The sequence below is a fragment of the Nipponia nippon genome, unplaced genomic scaffold (assembly GCF_047370975.1).
Source record: "Nipponia nippon isolate SJK-2023a ecotype South Korea unplaced genomic scaffold, ASM4737097v1 scaffold_14, whole genome shotgun sequence".
Taxonomy (NCBI): domain Eukaryota; kingdom Metazoa; phylum Chordata; class Aves; order Pelecaniformes; family Threskiornithidae; genus Nipponia; species Nipponia nippon.
Window position 1 is genome coordinate 9,149,385 of NW_028262330.1, and position 17,048 is coordinate 9,166,432.

Sequence of the window (17,048 nt, forward strand, 5' to 3'; positions counted from 1 at the left end):
GGAGACCCATGGTGAGGACAAGGGGTAACGGGTACAAGTTACTCCCAGGGAGATTCCGACTGGACATGAGAGGAAAATTGTTCACAATGAGAACGGTCAACCATTGGAATAATCTCCCCAGGGAAGTGGTTGACTCTGGCCACGTTTAAAACTCAGCTGGACAGGGTGCTGGGCCATCTCGTCTAGACTGTGCTCTTGCCTGGAAAGGTTGGACCAGATGATCCTTGAGGTCCCTTCCAACCTGGTATTTTATGATTCTATTAGCTGAGCCCAAAAAGCACCCGATGGTTGGCTGATGCGTGAAAGGTCCAGCCCAGCACACCACAGCCAGCGTTTCCTTCTGCGCACCCAGCACACGGAGCCACGCCGCTCGGGCAGTGCTGCGCGCGTGACCCATCCCAAGGGGGAGGCCGGCTGCTCCAGGCAGAGCAGTAGCATCCACACTGATCTCCCGCATGGAAAAACATGGCAACAGGTTCAATACAGACAGGTTCACAAACTGCATAATGAAACACGAGCCGCTCATTGGAATGGCAGTTACAATGCTCTAGTACTTGGCATAGACGATGAGCTGTGTCGTTAATATAATACTTAAGAGATTTCTACGAGAGGGTACTTATGGGAGGTGAGTGGGAAACCTAACTGTAAATCCAGAGCATGCTATCAGGTATTTAGAAGTGTTTTGGAACCAACAGCCACTGACTGGTTTAAAATAGCAGACCCTCCCCAGCACTCCGACCTCGGGAACGTGCCAGGCAGTGCTGCAGGGCCATCAGTCTCTCAAAAGGCACTTTAGCATCAGCACATTGGCAGTCTGAGATAAATTTGTGAGAAACGAAGTCCTGAAATATCCTTTCAGAAGTGCATTGAGGGTGGTGGTGATGGGAATAATCAGCAGCACTAAGATCTACTAAGTTAGAATTTCCCATTAGGAAAACAAACAAAAAAGTCTCAGGGCATGTAAACATCAAGTCTTCCCTGCTTGCTTTGATGTTAAAGGATCAACAGGCCCAGATCAGCAGTCAAAGATCCCTGCAGATTAAGTTGCACTATCGCAGTGGCCTTCCTTCTTATTTTCTATCACAATCTGGTCTCCCTCTACCAAGGCAGGTATGTTGTACCTAAACAAAAGAAAAAAACAACCACAAAACAAGTGATCTGTCAGCTCTTGAGAACACATCGTGCACTTTTCAGCTTTCATGTGCCATTGCTGCATGGCACCACAAGCTCACGAGAAGTACTGTAAAAATTCAGGGACAGGGAAACATTTGCTTGCTCAGGTCATCAGTTCCAAAGCTCTGCGTAACACTAACGCATTTATTTTCTGCGTCGCGGATGTCAGAAGACATCTCACAGAAAACGAGTAGGAAGTAGTGTTCAAGTACCAGACAAACCTTCCACAAGCACTATCCACAGTCACATTCAATAACTGGCACTTGTGAGACCGTACTGCATTGTATGCCCAGTTTCAGGCTTTCCAGTACCAGGCAGACATCAACATACTGGAGTGAGTCCACTAGCAGAAGGCCACCGAGATGGGCAGGGAGCTGGAAGAGGAAATAAAGAGAGAGGCTGAGAGAACAGGTCTTGTTCAGTCTTAAGAGAAGGTTAATGCAGGGGAATCTAATTCCTGTGGTCCCCAGTTACCCAGTGGGAGGAGGATACAGAGAAGGTCTCTAATGATCACTTTCCCAGGGAAAATGATAAGATTTTATATAACAGCATACACACCTCCCCAGAAAAGCATTAGCCCTCTTTTCTTCAAAGACTTCTAGAAAATTAATAATTTTCTAGGTAGAGTGTAATAGTTTCCAGATTGGGAGCTTTCTAATCTTCTGTTGATAACACTTTCTCACTCACCTCACTTTTCTGGGAGGTCAGCATAACAGACAGGCATGAGCTTTCCCAAACAACCCACGGAACTACTTACTTTCTTCTCCTGCCTATTTTATCCTTGACAGTAAACACAAAGTTCATGGTTAACTATGCATTTGTGTTTCTGCTTTAAAATATCACAGAAGTCACTTTTGTCTTCTGATAAAAATCAGAAATAAACCTCTAATGGAGGCAGCACAATCATAAGACAAATCAAAGAAACTACAGAGCCAAGACGTTAAAGTTCCAACAACTGAAGGCACTGACAGTATTCTCTCAGAAAAATGACCAGGTTTTATAAGGACCACCTTTCAGGGGAGGGGAAGGGGAAAGAAAAGAAAAAAAAAAAAAGATAAACACAAACACAGTACACAGTTATTTTATTGAAATACTTGAAAAGGCCAGCAATGGAAAAATAGGTTTGTCATGAGGAATTAATGTTTGATTTACTTGATCATTAAAAAAGCTGTGTCTATAGGTAATTCTAGCCAGTTACAGAATGCACTGTGATCCATGCAACTAATATACTACAGTAGAATAGGCACTGTGTACTATTTCAGTTTTATCTTATACACAGCTTTCAACAGGTATGATTGACAGATGTGAGAAATTAAACAGCAACACTTTTTGAATTATAAACATTTATAATATACAAATTTGCTCATCTGATTCATAAGGGTTATAAAACACAACATAGTGGAAAATGAAAAACACGAATTACACACAGCATATGAAGTTGATCTGGCAGTTTTTGAAATTTACGTTTTTCCTTTTAAAAGAAGTATCAGACTGCTAAATATGTCACTGGTCATGTACATAGAAAAATCACAGGCCAGGCCAGCAACAGTGTCTTTTTCTTGAAACACAAGAAGTGGGGAAATTTGTTCATCAGTTAAAAAGAACAGATAAGAATGAAAATCACAAATTCTGCCTGGTATAGCTTACAGTCCAAAAAGATTAAGTCATTTCAGATGAATGTGAAATAAATACGCAATCCTTGAGGAAGTATGATCCTTGAGTTGAACCTACTGAACCGAAAATGAATTCCAACTATACACTAGTATGTCACCATGGTGAAACATCTAAGAACAATATTTTGAATAGCTTTTTCGGAAGCAATGTCTTACTGCTTTAATATGTACAGGTTATTTACAACAAATTCCCTTTTGGCCTCACAAGTTAAGCCATTTTAGCTGGCTGTTAAGATGCAATTCTTTTTTCCACGCATTATGCAATACTGTAGTTAGAGCTATAATTTAAAATAATCTTATGCATGAATTACAAATATTAATAAAGTAACTCTGCATATATAAATATTTCTAGCAGAATTTAAAGCATTCAGAATGTACATAAAAGGTTTTGTTTTTTGTTTTGTTTTTTTTTTGGTAGGGCCAGATGTGCTTCTTCTCAAATCACCGTTGCTTTAATAATGCTTTGTACATAGCAAAACCCAAAACTGCAAAGACAGTAGCACCAAAACTTGCTCGGAGCCAAAAGGTAGAGCTCTTGAGGTCCGCTTGTGTCACATGCCTAAAATTTAAAACACATAGAAAACCAGGTTAATTCCATGACAGGAATATCAGACAACTTGTGCTAAACTACTCTGCTTTTGGAAATTCATCACTACACTTGTCACAGGCAAGCAGCTTACAATTCAGCCTTACGAGTACTTATACAGTCATTTTCTTAAAAGCTTAGGGTTTGATCTGCAGCCCTGATCACATTAGTAGATCTCACTAAAGTCGGAGAGCTCACACAGATGAAGAGAAATGCAGGAGCAGATCGTTAGTTGTAAATGTGGGGAGGGCAGTGTGTCTTCTTTGAGAGTACCAGCAAGCATTCAGAAAAGGAAAACAAAAACAGCTAGCAAATAATTAATGACCCATAGTGAGAACAACTGTGCCCAGCAAAATCCTTTTTTTTTTTTAATGTTGAGTTTGCATATTTCTGCTTTTTCATGAAAAACTTTCCAGTCCTGCTAAGTATCTACTTAGACTTCTTCCCCAAAAAAAAGTTTACTGACAAGTAGCAAGTAATATTTTTCCAAAAGCCAGAATCAAAAGAAGGACCATTTGTAAATCCCTTTCTTCCCAGTACAGTCACAAGAACAGCAATAGAAACAGTCATCCAATACCAAGCCGAAAGCTAAGAGAAAGTGCTAGTGAAACAAGCAGTGACAATGGCATCAACAGAAAAAGACAAGATGTAACAACAGTATGAAGTGACTGTATGACATAAAAAGCCACATCTTGCATGACAGTAGAGACAGCCAATGACCCAACTCTCCCAAATATTGCAAGAAGTCTGTGAGCATGCTCAGTTAAACACAGCTAGCCATCCTCAAAAGTAGTCTCAAGTATGACAGCTTACCATAAAGCAGGAGCTACCGTTTAAAACAAGTTATATAAATGCCATAATTCAAAGCACAAGAAGTTCCTAAACAATAGTAAAGGGTTTTTTTGTTTGTTTGTTTGCTTTTGTTTAAGATAGAACTTACAACAGAACTTCACTAGCCTATATATTTTAGCCTGTATTAATCATCACAGGTTACTTAGTGAAAGCTGCAGGAGTATTAAGCACAAGGAGCATACAGAGATCCTAAGCATACACGGAGTCCATATAGTGTGAACTGCAGAGCTATAGCATACAAGCTGTTTAATAAAGCAGGAACTGTTACTTGCTATCAAAATACACAAAACCAGTTTAGGATATTCTTCATTAGATATTTGCAGGAGCAATATAAGTCGTATAGATAATCAGTGTACTGTCATACCACATGCTGAAGGAACAGACTCTTTGGTGCACAAACAGCAAAACACAGCTGGTCTCTAAAAAATCCTAATCTTATTTAAGAATATCTTGCTGGGTTATGGAACAGATCAAATTCATTAGTTCCTGCAAGCATTAGTTCTTCTACAGCTAGTTTTGACAAACTCTCTGCAAACTAGACGTCAAATGGTTTGCTATGGGGAAGAAAGGGAAAAGGCAATGGCAAGGTCACCTTAGTTTGGCTGCTGTTACCTGTCTTCAAGTAAACGTGGACCAAGAGATGACTCCATGAAGATGGAATCTTCTACAAAGTTGACGGCGTGCACCTGCTGCATAATACTGCTCTCCTCGTCTGCTAACAGCATGGCCCCCAACTCATCTATGCAGGGTCTTAACCTTTTTACACACATGCACAGTTTGCAGTTCATAGCATGGCTCAACAACAGCAGGTGTCTCAAATATGCTCAAATGACAAAGCCCAGAGAATTTCTAATTTTTAGCCATCTAGCCCCTGATTCTTGTGCAGTTGTTAAAAACTTAGTGCTTGGGGAAAAACAGAAATAAATGGAGTTTGTACTTCTGATGAGCTAAGTAAAAAAAAAAATTATTTCATGTAGCTCAATGCCATTGCTTTAAGGACAAAGAAAATGGCTTAAGAAACTGAATCTCTTCCTACTCCATCCCCAAAGCCTCAACTTTCACATGTTGACAGGATACTGCAATACTCCTGCACCATACGCACGAGCTAGAGTACCTGTGCTAAACACACTGGCATGACTCCAACACACAGCCCTCAAACTGACAAGATCTCATTACTGTTGATAATTCAATTCAAGACTGTATTTTATCACTACTAAGAGCTTTAGCATTTGTGTGGTGGTTTTTTTTTTAGTAAAATACTACAAAACACTTGTCTTCAGATCTGTAAATTATAAAACTTATCAGTGTATGTAAAATAAATCACTTGCATGTAACATGATTTTAGTTATGTGACAAGCTCTGTTGGGCAAATGTTAGTATAACTAACAACTCTCAAGTTTAATTTGGTTAATTCAAATGCCCAACTATTTGTATAATTTAAAAAGCATCACGTTAAAAGTGCAAATCACTGTTTAAATTGCAAATGAATGTTTTTGCATTGCCTCATAAAGCACTATCCCCCACATCTAGATTTTCTGATTCCTATGTATAATTTGCCTTGTTTTGACTTTTGCACATGTCCATATTTAATGGTAGGCAAGACACTTGATGAGCATGCTTCATCCTTTTAAAAACAATTAATGTATTCTCAGTCATGATAAAATCCCCTTTTCATGTCTAAAGGGGGAGTAAATTGACTCTGATCCCTTTTCTAAGCCTAACAGTAACAACTCTTTCATTTAAATAAACTAAATCAAGGCAGGGATTTGTCTTATAACCTCAAGGAAATCTACTGACTTCAATAAGAAATTACTAGGGCCCTCTGAACATCTCAGCCCAAAAATCCAAAGTCCAAAAATAATTACTGAAATTCAGAACACTGTGGCTAATTGCTTTACACCTTTAAAAAAATTTCCAATTTTTCTTCCTCAAATGTTCCTTATGCTGTCATAAATTCCATTTTTGCAACTTTCATCTCTAATAGCTGCCATGAAAGGGGAAAAAAAAATCTGTCTGAAATAATAAAAAAGGATCGATGTTTGTTTCCAGCACAGGTTCTTTGACATGAAAGTGGCTATAATGCAGAAAAACTTTTCTCAATACATACTGAAAAATTCCTACCTCTTCAATTAATAATGTTCAAATTTAATTTCAGTGTGGTTGTGTTCATGAAACTAATTTTCACCAGTGGCAGAAATTATTGCTGCCTTGTAGCAAGAGAGTAACTCTGAATTAGAAAAATTATTCTCTCCAAGGGTTAAACTTATATATGGATGTGCACATATACACACACAGAGTAGTAGTTAGGACTCTATAAATGAAACTGTATTTGAAACTCTTGCTTATTAGTAATAACTAGCTTTCAAACTTCCCAAATAGATTGGGCTGTGTATTTAATCATAGAATTAATTCCACATATATAAGAAAGTCTAGAAATTTTGCCTTTGGCATAGAATTCAGATTTTAATGCTTGTTTTGGAAAAAGACATTTTTATTCAATATACCCTTAATAGTGAGTCAAGTAACTTGTCACTTGTTGAGTAAGATCTTTGAAATCTGTACAGTCTTTCTTTTAAGAGGCTTTAACAACTCACAAGAAGTTTGCAACATGCACTTACCGAGAGGTTAACTGAGCATGCCTGTCTGTCATGGTTACACACAGAAAATTGCTGAGTTATGGGCCAATACTGACACTTTTCCCTCTGTCAGCAGCAGAAGAATCCCAGGTCTGGGAGAGTTTAACCTTAACTATAAACTCCAAAAACATTCCTCTAATAACTACAAAAGCATTTTAAAAGCACAGTGGCAAGGCCAACAGGTTAGTCACATGGCTACTCACACCAAAACTATAAGCAAGTTAATGCAGCCAGCAAGCAGCAGCAGCCTGCTCTGACAGACAATAACTTCCAACAATAAAATATAAGCAACTGAATTCCAAAAGCATCGCGTAACGTGCGCAAGCTGCTGCAGCTTCCCTTCCGGCATGTATTTTCCTAGAATGCAAACCAACTCCAGCAGTTAGATTTTTCCCCCATGCCTTAGTCATCTAAAATGTGAAAAGCTCCAAGTGCATCTTACTATCTACAAAACCTAAAAAGAATGTGAAATGCCAATTCAATATATTCTATTTGGAAAGAAATCAGGGGACACAGCTTTGCAAACTTCTACTCAGTATGGGGCATTAAACAGTTTAGAGAGGGAGGAAAATAGGTAAGTGAAATACTGGTATACTGTCCTAATTTGGGGGACATCTAAGTATAGGGATAGATTTCTGCAATTAGATTTAATGGCAACATATTATAGTTTTGAAAAATAATCTGCATATGCTGCAAGTAGTGAAAAATAAATCCTGGGTTATACTCTTAAAACTTTCCCATTACAGGAAAATTAAACTATTGTCTAAACTGCAATTTCACAGAAGGAAAGTTTTCATAGGGGAAAAAAAAAAATCTTACAAATAATTCCTGAAACAACCATGTTTTATATGCAAGTAGAACTTTACTTCTATTCCACAATACTTAAAAACTTTAGAAGAAAGAAAAAACATGCTCTGAGAAGTCTCCCTCACTGAATAACACAATTCTCATGCATTAGAATTGTTTTATTTTGAAATGAACTTAGCTCACAGAAAAATGCCACTACTATACGAGCAAAAGGCAACAAGTGAATGACTTAAAACCAAGAAAGCGGATGTTCTGGAGTTTTAAAAAAAAAAAAAAAAAAAAAAAAAAAAGCCAAAAATCCAAGCTCATCATTAAAGAAAGGGTTAGAATAACACAAGCAGAAACCTTGCTTTTAAAAAGAGGTAAAACAATGTAGTAAAAAGAGATTAAGTGCCAGCCAGACAAATACAAATGAACATCTAAAGGAAAGAACAAATTAAAAATATAAAAATACTACAGGATAGTAACAAGTCTCATTCATGCATGCACAGTGCTTTGAATGCAGCGCCTTCTTCCTCAAAGAGCCAATAAAGCGTGATCCTGGGTAGTTCAAACCAACAATCCCATTCCTGCACAATAAACATCTCCAAACTGAACTTCTGCATTTGTTGAACTTGCCTTTCTGACAGCCTACAAACCCTGCGGAGAGTCTCCATAGAAGAGAAACTGAAGGTGGGCATGAATAGGTTTTTCAGTTGCATAGAGGCAATGTTCTTCCTTTAATTACTAAGGTGGGAATATTCAAATGTGATATTATATTTTGCCTTGGTAGCAGTGTTTAAGCATTACTTAGCAACAAATAATACAGGAAGGGTCCAATCTGAAACATTTCAGTTTACCTACTTCCACTGGCTAAAGCTTCAGAATAGGAAGGGATCAGGAGAGTGAGTACTCTTGAGAAACCTCCTTTACCTATCAGTTACCTAACTTTTGCCTAACTACCTGACCTAATGGTAAGCACTTGTAAAGGCAAAATAAGAGAAGTTTTATAAACTAACTACATCAGAAAATCCTTCTTGATTCAAATGCTTTCTCTAATCTAATCACAAATCATTAAAAACGCATCTAAGGAGCTAACATTTTTCATCAAGAAAACCCTCTCTACCCTCTTAAGTCTACAATTAGGAACTATTCCCTCTTGTTTACAGATATCTCGGCTCTACTATATACGCAGTTATACAGTAGTCCAGGTACTGAATGGCAAATAACCTGGGGCAATATGTTCTGTGAGGAAACACTCTTGAAGAGCTAACTAGGAAGAGAGCTGATGAGATGAAGTGAGCAAGCTGGAAACGTGAAACAAAACCCTAGTGACTAACTGAATGACTATAGACAAAGAGATTCTAGCAAATAATTTTTCCTTTCTGTAGGGCCAGTGGAAAAGTCTATGAAGAATTCTCGTTACCTTGAATTACAGACTTTTTTAGGCAGTAGTAGATTCCTGCATTTATTCCACACTATCTAGTGACAAGGTGTGGAATGACAGCGCCCTGAGACTTCCCATAGAAAGATTTCAATACCTCGAGTCCTTGACAGTATTTCAGAGGAGCAAAGTGCAACGTCTAATGCAGGACTCAAAAAAACCATAGGCCCATACAAGAGAGAAACAAGCCACAACAGCTAATGTAGCAACCCATCACCATTCCAAAAAATGAGGATGTATTACAGAGGTGATTTCAGCCTCAATAATGAAGAGTAGGGATTTTCTAGTAGTGACTGCTGAATGAAGTTTTAGGGCAACGATACGCAGAGAGACTGCTGTTTCAAGGGATTTTTGTCTAAGGGATGACTGCTGTAGAAGAGATGCAGCATGAACAGTCTCACTCATATTCACAGTTTTTTCCTAAGCTAATGAGTTTTTCACCCTTCTCTGAATTCTCACTCCGTGGTTAACACTTTTATCTTGGATTAAAGTGGTGTTTCACAAAGATGCTCAATACTGTAGGTGGGTTTATCTGTAGGCCTCCTATGTACGTGTTACTTGCATTTAAAGTAGACAGCCACTCGTATTTGGAGCAGCTACATCTGAAAACAGTAAGAAGCAGTAACATACATGGACCAGCAGCATGTCAGGATATTCTAACCATGGCCTTCAAATAAACACATTTATCATAGTTGCCTCCAAGAATCGCGTTTATCATACATGCCTCCAAGGCGGCTATAAAGGATGGAACCACTGCACTACAAAAATTGTTCGGTTTGAACTCCCATTTGCTGGGGTGCGATGACAAGTGCTGAGGTGTTATTAAACCACGTGTGTCAAAAACTGCCTGCAGTACACACAAGACAAGGTATAGCACTGTTTTCAATGCTGAAAACCAGTTCTCTCTCTTTACCAATTGCTTTTTCCAAAGTGTCTGCAAATGTTTGACCATTTACCACTTCATACATGTTGCATTTTATTCAGAGAGGAATTGGATGTTAAAAGCTCTAGATTTTTTTTTTTTTACACAAAATACCCACTCATTGTGCAAACCAAGCATAACATACACACACACAGAAATTCTATTAATTCCCAAATATCAAACAACTAGAAAATATAAACATGTAATATGTTATACGATGCTGCTATAATCAAGCTGTGCCGTTATGGAAATATTTGTGTAACTGATATTAAGAGGCACTACCCCGAATCAATACCAAACAAACCTATAATGTCTCAAGTGAGACACGTTACACAGATTTATAGACACTACTTAATGTCCACTACCAGTTCCCTAAAAACACAGTCCTAATTTCTTCACAATATTTTTGCAATCACTAAGTGCCTGAATCAACTGCCAAATTGGTCATGTTTCAAAGAAATCACTGGACTAAGCTCGAAAGACCAGAAGTACCTTCAAGTTAAGCAAAGTTTGACAATTTTATGACAATTATTAAAGTAAGTAGCTGCCTATTTAGTGGATACGGAGTGAAAAATCTGCAGTATATAAGGTTACCAATTGCTTTTTCAAAAAAAACTTTATTTTAAAAGCACACCTGGTACCTAGTAAATAAAGTTAAGGACCTGTTAAGAACTGCAGTGAAGAGTTTGTTCTTTACAGATTGCAGCAAGTCTGAGTTGAGGAAGTTCTGACAGATGCAAAATGTACACCTGTTGCAGGCGCACATACAGCGTAACCGGGCATGGCTGCGAAAACACACAGAAGGACAGGAGTTGAAATCTTGCTCATAAAATCAGGTGCACATTAGGACTGTGCCACAACCAAGAGAGATTTAGGAATAAAAGGTACATTTGAATGAGTAAGGAGAGAAGAAAAAAAAAAATATATTGGGGAAGCAAGGGTAGAACTACAGCTGTGCAGAATTTTAATGTCAGATGTTCTTCGTCTTGGACATTTTGGCATTACCACCACACACAGATCTTAATAGCAAAGCACAAACATGAATGAAAATGTTTGCTGAATTTATTTAAGTTTGTAAGGAAAGCATCTAAAGGCTTCTGAGTATGTCTGCACAGCAATAGATAACACCCCTTTTTCAAACAAAAGTAAGCCACATTTTCTACCACTTTGAATGCACACTTTACAAAGTGACAGTTACCTCTACCTTTCCCACCCTAACAAACACACATGCTTGAAAACTAAGGGAGAAGCAGGAATATCGATAGGACAAGATATTTGGTCAGTGCTACACTTTAGTGGTTTCCCAGTATTGCAGCGCTACAAAATAAATACAAGAGAACAAAAAACAAAACAAAAGCTTTACAAATCTAATTTAATAAATTCAGTTTCAAATATTTTTTTTAAAATTCTATTATTTTGGGTGAAAGTGACATTAGTTCTATTTAATTTAAAACAAATGTCAGCTGTCATACTAGACTCCATCTGCTGTAATATTTATGTAGTTCAACACCATATTAAAAGCTCCACCCACCAAAAAAAGAGATGCAAAGTGAGCTTAGCAACAGTGAGATGTGTACTGAAGAATGTGAGCTTAAGTATCTTCTATCTGAAGCCCAAAAGGAGTTTATACAAAATTCTATTAAAAAAAATATAAGCTCTATTAGATTAATGAACATAGTAGTAAATACCCTGAAAATAAAAAAAGCTTCAAGCAGCGCACTGGGGGAACTGTTGTTCCCTAAAGAGTGTCATTACTTGTAATCAACTGTCAAGTTGAGCTGTTAACAAGAATTAACTGTACAACTTACAAGTATCTCAAAAATACCAAGATAGGAATACTGACATATTGAGTTATGCCTCCACAGTAAGAACAGAACAGAACCCTACATATTCATTGGAATTTGCAATAGGAGCTGGATGAAGCAGTGTATTTTTAAAAAAATACCCTAGCAACAATAGCTGACACTGATTTATGTGTTGGATACATACCAACCATCTCAATTTGAAATAATTTGAAGATTCTACTCAAGTCACTTACGTCTCTCTGTTGCTAAATCTCAGTGAGGCAGTTCCATCCTCGTGGCTAACAATGACATGCAGTGGTATTGTGCGTGACCCATGCAATATGAAAAATATAGCGGTTCAAGTACTTACGGATACATTGCCATAGTTGTCAGTTTAACAAAGATATCCTTACTCGGAACATCAACCGTGTTACAAGTAAAGGCTTGAGGTGGAGGCATTTTGTGTTTTTTGCAGAATTCAGCAGGAGAAATACTATATTCCTGTCTAACTTCATGCAAATCAGACTTTGCTGCTACCACTAAGCATGGTATTCTGCTATCCATGAAGTGCTGCTGCAAATTTAAAGAAAAAAAGTGAAAGAAACAGTACATTATACATTCAACCTGGAACAGCCTGAGCTGAACTGTTTGCAGCAGCATTAAGATATATTCATTGCACTGAAGTCAGGCATTTCTAGAAGCAGAATATTTTATATAGACAAGTAGACATTAGCTTTGTATGAACAACAAAACTTTAATGCATCAGCCATATATAACCAGCACTCATAAATAAAATGTCTTTTAAACACTAGAACTTGTGTATAGGACCAGTAACTGACACTGAATATTTTGTCAGTGAAAAGATACATAAATGTAAAGGTTTGTATATATAAACTATACAAACCTTAAAAATCCTGGCACAGTACTCAAAGGACTTAGGGTTACTGACATCATATACCAGGCAGACAGCATCACATATGGTCTCAGCATCAGTTAAAAATTCAGAGTCACTAACATCATGTAGCTGGAAAAAAAGATGGTTTGAGAGGAAAAAAGCTTTGTCATTATGCAGTTAAAGGAATTTTATAACTTTCTTTTTCTCAATTTTTATGGCTTATTTTTATGTATCCTTAGAACTAATGGACTGACAATAGGCAGAATTAATGAAAAAGAAATAGTAGGAATTTACCATACAGCCAACATATGTGAGCTGTTAACATCACATCTGCAGGCAATCACAACCTCAGCATAAAAAGTTACATTTACTTTAACACAAAGAAACTGGCATTTTCCCATAGAAACTGGCATTCATCCTCCAGAGGAAAATCACAGAGCAGAGGACTAGATCTTGGAAAACAAAGAAAGATATCATATTATCATAAAGGAAAACTACAGTGGAGCGAGCTTTAAAGAAAGTATTTCACCCACTGAAGATTAACTTTAGCCATCCTAATCACCCTACGTGACAGATTCTTCTTTACTGAACAGGTAGATTGCTTGCTGATAATTTATCATATGTTATAATTTGATGCCCTGCAGCATAAACATAATGGACTGGGTTCTGTACAATTTAGGTCAAAGTTTCACAAATAACAGGTCCTGAACAGGTTCAGTTTAAAGTATTAGCAACATGTAAAACCAGAAGTTATTTGAGCCAGAAAAGGAGGGGTGAGGAATCTACATTTATGAAGAACAGACAATTAAAACAGAAACTTGTTTGCAGAAGGCTCTGAATAATTCACTGAATTTTAAGATTAACCAGTCATATGCAAACAATAATGAGGCAACCTTACCAGCAAGTACTTTTCCTGTCCATATACATAGACTGTATTAATGGCATAGTAAGATTTGTGTTCTGCACGTATTTGCCTCTGTCTCTGAAAATGCAGAATTTCATGTTAGTCCACAGCAGCTTGCCCCTTTAAGTTAGAACGGAACAGCTGTTTTACTCCATTTATTAATGACTGAAAATTACGGTAATCTGTGGTTTATTTTACAAGTAAATGCACAGCTATAATCCATGATGTTACAAGTAACTATTGCATGCAAGTCATTTGTCTATCTGCTAAAAAAACCCAAAACCAAAAAACAACAAAACCCTCCCCAATAATTCTATATTCCCTCATAGACCTCTCCAAACTCAGTAATAATCAGCAAAGCTCTAAAATCAATTGGTTTTGCTGTTTAACCTTAACTCAAAAGCATATATAGGTGAATATAAGCAAAATGTTTCTTACTATTAGATTTCTTCCAAGAAGAGCCTGAAGAACTCCACTTTTCCCACAGCCTTTCATTCCAACAACATTGCATCGGAAAACATTTCTCTGAGTCTGTTTTTTCTGGAGGTCTATCTTTTTATCTCTTGTTACTTTTGAAAAAACACAAATATTTTTGGCATGTAAAAACATGAAATAATTGTCCACTTACATTAAAATCTACACAAAACAAACAAAAATATTAAATCAGAGGTGTGACTTGAGCAGAAAGTAAAAAAGAATAAAAGTTAAAAAAAAGACCATTTGTTCAAACAATTTACTCTTGAGCAGATTTCTAAATTTAAATCCCTAGGTTGCACCAATTATTTTTTTTAATTACCTGTAATTGCTGATGCTTGAGATTCTTGTTCTGCAAGTATCGAGTAGCCTAAATAACCCAGGTACTCCAGGCAACGCTGTACATCTAAGTATGTGGTTAGTCTAGCAGAGAGGACAAAAACAAGTTTCTGAATTGTTAGCACCTGCAATACCAATTCTTTACAGTACTGAAACAATGTTTACCTCCTATCTCCAGATTGACATGATGATAGAAGTATTCCTGGCACTACATAGTACTGAAGGACAAAGCACTCTGAAGGTAAATGGTGGCAACTTTACCAGTCTTAATAGTCAGCAAAACACTACAAAGGCAGTACCTGCTGAGGCCTATCAACCTACACCATATTTTTTTAACTCAGCAAATAATGTTTTCCTCATTCTCTATATTTTCGATAGGAGAAAAAACTCATTCTTGAACATCATTCGTACCATCTCTAAAAAGAGTAGAACAACAGAAATAAGTATTTTGACAAGTTTCAGAGAGATTTCCACCATTTGAAGACATTTCTTCATAGTTAGCACTAAATACTGGCCAAATCCTGAACAGGTTATAACAATTATCTGAAGATTAGGCCACTGGATGGCTATAAAAACATGACTGCTTGGGTCAATTTTCAACTATTAAACTTCCACTCTTTCTACTAGATTTTTAAGAAGAACCTACAAATGTATTATCATACCCAAAGTTCTGAACTGCTAAAATGTAATGTATCACACTTACGTCCACTGAGAGAGAAACCCTTGGTATGTAATCCACCCCCTTTCATTTGTACAAACAGTGTTGTTAACATCAGGTCCCCATGGCATATAAGGGAAGACTTTGAACAAATCTTTCAGTTCATCGGGAGACAAAGCACAATCTCTATCCTGAAAACAAGCACACGATATCAGACATAAATCACTTAATTTGTGTCTATTCTAAACTGATATTGCTGTACACTTGTAAGATTCAAGAAACTCGCTATAAGAAACTGAGCTGCTTTCATTTTAATCATTGTTCCTTTCTTTTTTTTGAAAGGAGACTAAATATATGAGCTAGTTAAAAAAAATTTGGTAGTACAACTATAACTGACAACTCTCCTTGTAGACAGAAATATAAACAGCAGGCTAGTTTTGACTGCAAGCTTAAGCCACAGCCAGTTTCTGAATGAAATGACATGACAAAACCAGACTTTTTGCTAGCAAAACTGCTAGCAAACTAAGGCTCTTAAGTATAAGGACACACACACTCTCAAATTAAAAGCTTACCAAATCATGTTTATCAAAAATACTTTGAAGAAACAAGTATGCATGATGATTTAATTCTGTTGTGCAGTCTGGAGGAATTTTTAGCCTGTTTATTGAAAACAAAAACAAATACATGAAGTGTTAAGTGTGTTTATGAAATACAGAATATTAAAACTCAAAACACAGACTTTTTGAATTACAACATTCGGTATTTGACCTTTGCATTTAGGTTTATTAATTTATCTTTAAAGAGATCAAAGCATATACTTTTTATTAGGAATCCTAAAATTATGAGTGACCATTTTTATATTACATGATATATAGCTATATAGTAATCAGGTTCTTGTTTGGTTTGGTTGTTTGTTTTTCGTGGTTTTTTTTTAACAAATCATTATGTAGTTATATTTTTTAAAACAAGACACAGAGTTGGTCGATCTCTTCACTTTTTCATTTGGGGATTTTCAAAGGATCTCAAGTGCTATGAAAATACTGACAAGCCTTTTCTAATTTGTTGCCAGATACAATAAGCAACTGCTCAGATTTATGTTCCAGTTTTGTATTAAGAGTCTCTTTTGCCATCTTCCTTATAAAGAGAGAGAGCAGTACATGATTTGGCACAAGAGACAGGAGTTCTTCCTTCATAATTTTCAGTCACAGGAAGATTTTGGCTGGTAGGTCATAAAGTAAGGGAGATACTTGATGTAACAATGTGTTAAATAAACACACTACAATAACCCTTTCCTCCTGGCAAAGCAGGAGGCAGCATAAATTAAATGCCTGTAAGTTAAAGAAAGCTAAAAGAAGTGATACATACGGAGGAAACAAGTACTCTGGTATAAGCTCTAAGTCATCATCATATCCAAAGCGACGTAAAACAGTCCAAGTTGTTTCATGCCTGCCTCGCTGAATGAAAAGTGTGTGCAGAAAAAGAAAACCTAAAAATCAAATGATAAAATCTTAAGGCCCTGAAGTGCTTTATCTGCTACAAATATTTTTCATAGAATCAGTATCAGACTGAAAACAAAAAGGCTTGAAATACACATTCAGATTTTAAGCCTCCTGGGTGACATTACAGCATTATCTACACAGACTGAAGATTCAGAAATCATGTTATTTGTAAAAGTGTCCTTCAAGGAACTGTTGCCTTAAAACAACCCACTTGGTTTTCTGTTGTTGTTTGCTTCTTTCAGTACCAGCATTTTAGAAGAACTTAGCTGTATGAAAATAAAGACAACAATATTTTCAACAATTTAAAATAGTAAGCCTTAGCAAGACGCCTAGAGAGTAGTCTCATGGAAGACTGCCTTTAGTTCTCCTGTATCAAAATAACTGGGTAGGATTTTTGTTTAGCGCTTTCCAGGGCTTAATGAA

At 36.8% G+C, this 17,048-nt stretch overlaps 1 protein-coding gene across 3 annotated transcripts in view; it reads right to left on the minus strand.

The window, feature by feature from the left end:
* Window positions 1-2,238: 2,238 nt before the first annotated feature.
* The window catches only part of RHOT1 (ras homolog family member T1), a 29,055-nt gene continuing 14,245 nt past the window's right edge, over window positions 2,239-17,048 (minus strand). The window contains exons 11-21 of one of the 3 annotated variants that reach the window (XM_087751316.1): window positions 16,492-16,612; window positions 15,699-15,783; window positions 15,172-15,317; window positions 14,452-14,552; window positions 14,094-14,224; window positions 13,650-13,733; window positions 12,761-12,880; window positions 12,227-12,429; window positions 10,735-10,857; window positions 4,897-5,040; window positions 2,239-3,405 (exon numbers count right to left, since the gene is read on the minus strand). In XM_087751316.1, coding sequence (XP_087607442.1) covers window positions 3,288-3,405; window positions 4,897-5,040; window positions 10,735-10,857; window positions 12,227-12,429; window positions 12,761-12,880; window positions 13,650-13,733; window positions 14,094-14,224; window positions 14,452-14,552; window positions 15,172-15,317; window positions 15,699-15,783; window positions 16,492-16,612 — 1,376 coding nt within the window. In that variant the 3' untranslated portion in view covers window positions 2,239-3,287. The remainder of the gene's footprint in view (window positions 3,406-4,896; window positions 5,041-10,734; window positions 10,858-12,226; window positions 12,430-12,760; window positions 12,881-13,649; window positions 13,734-14,093; window positions 14,225-14,451; window positions 14,553-15,171; window positions 15,318-15,698; window positions 15,784-16,491; window positions 16,613-17,048) is intronic. The other 2 variants (XM_087751317.1, XM_087751318.1) reach the window with 2 other exon arrangements.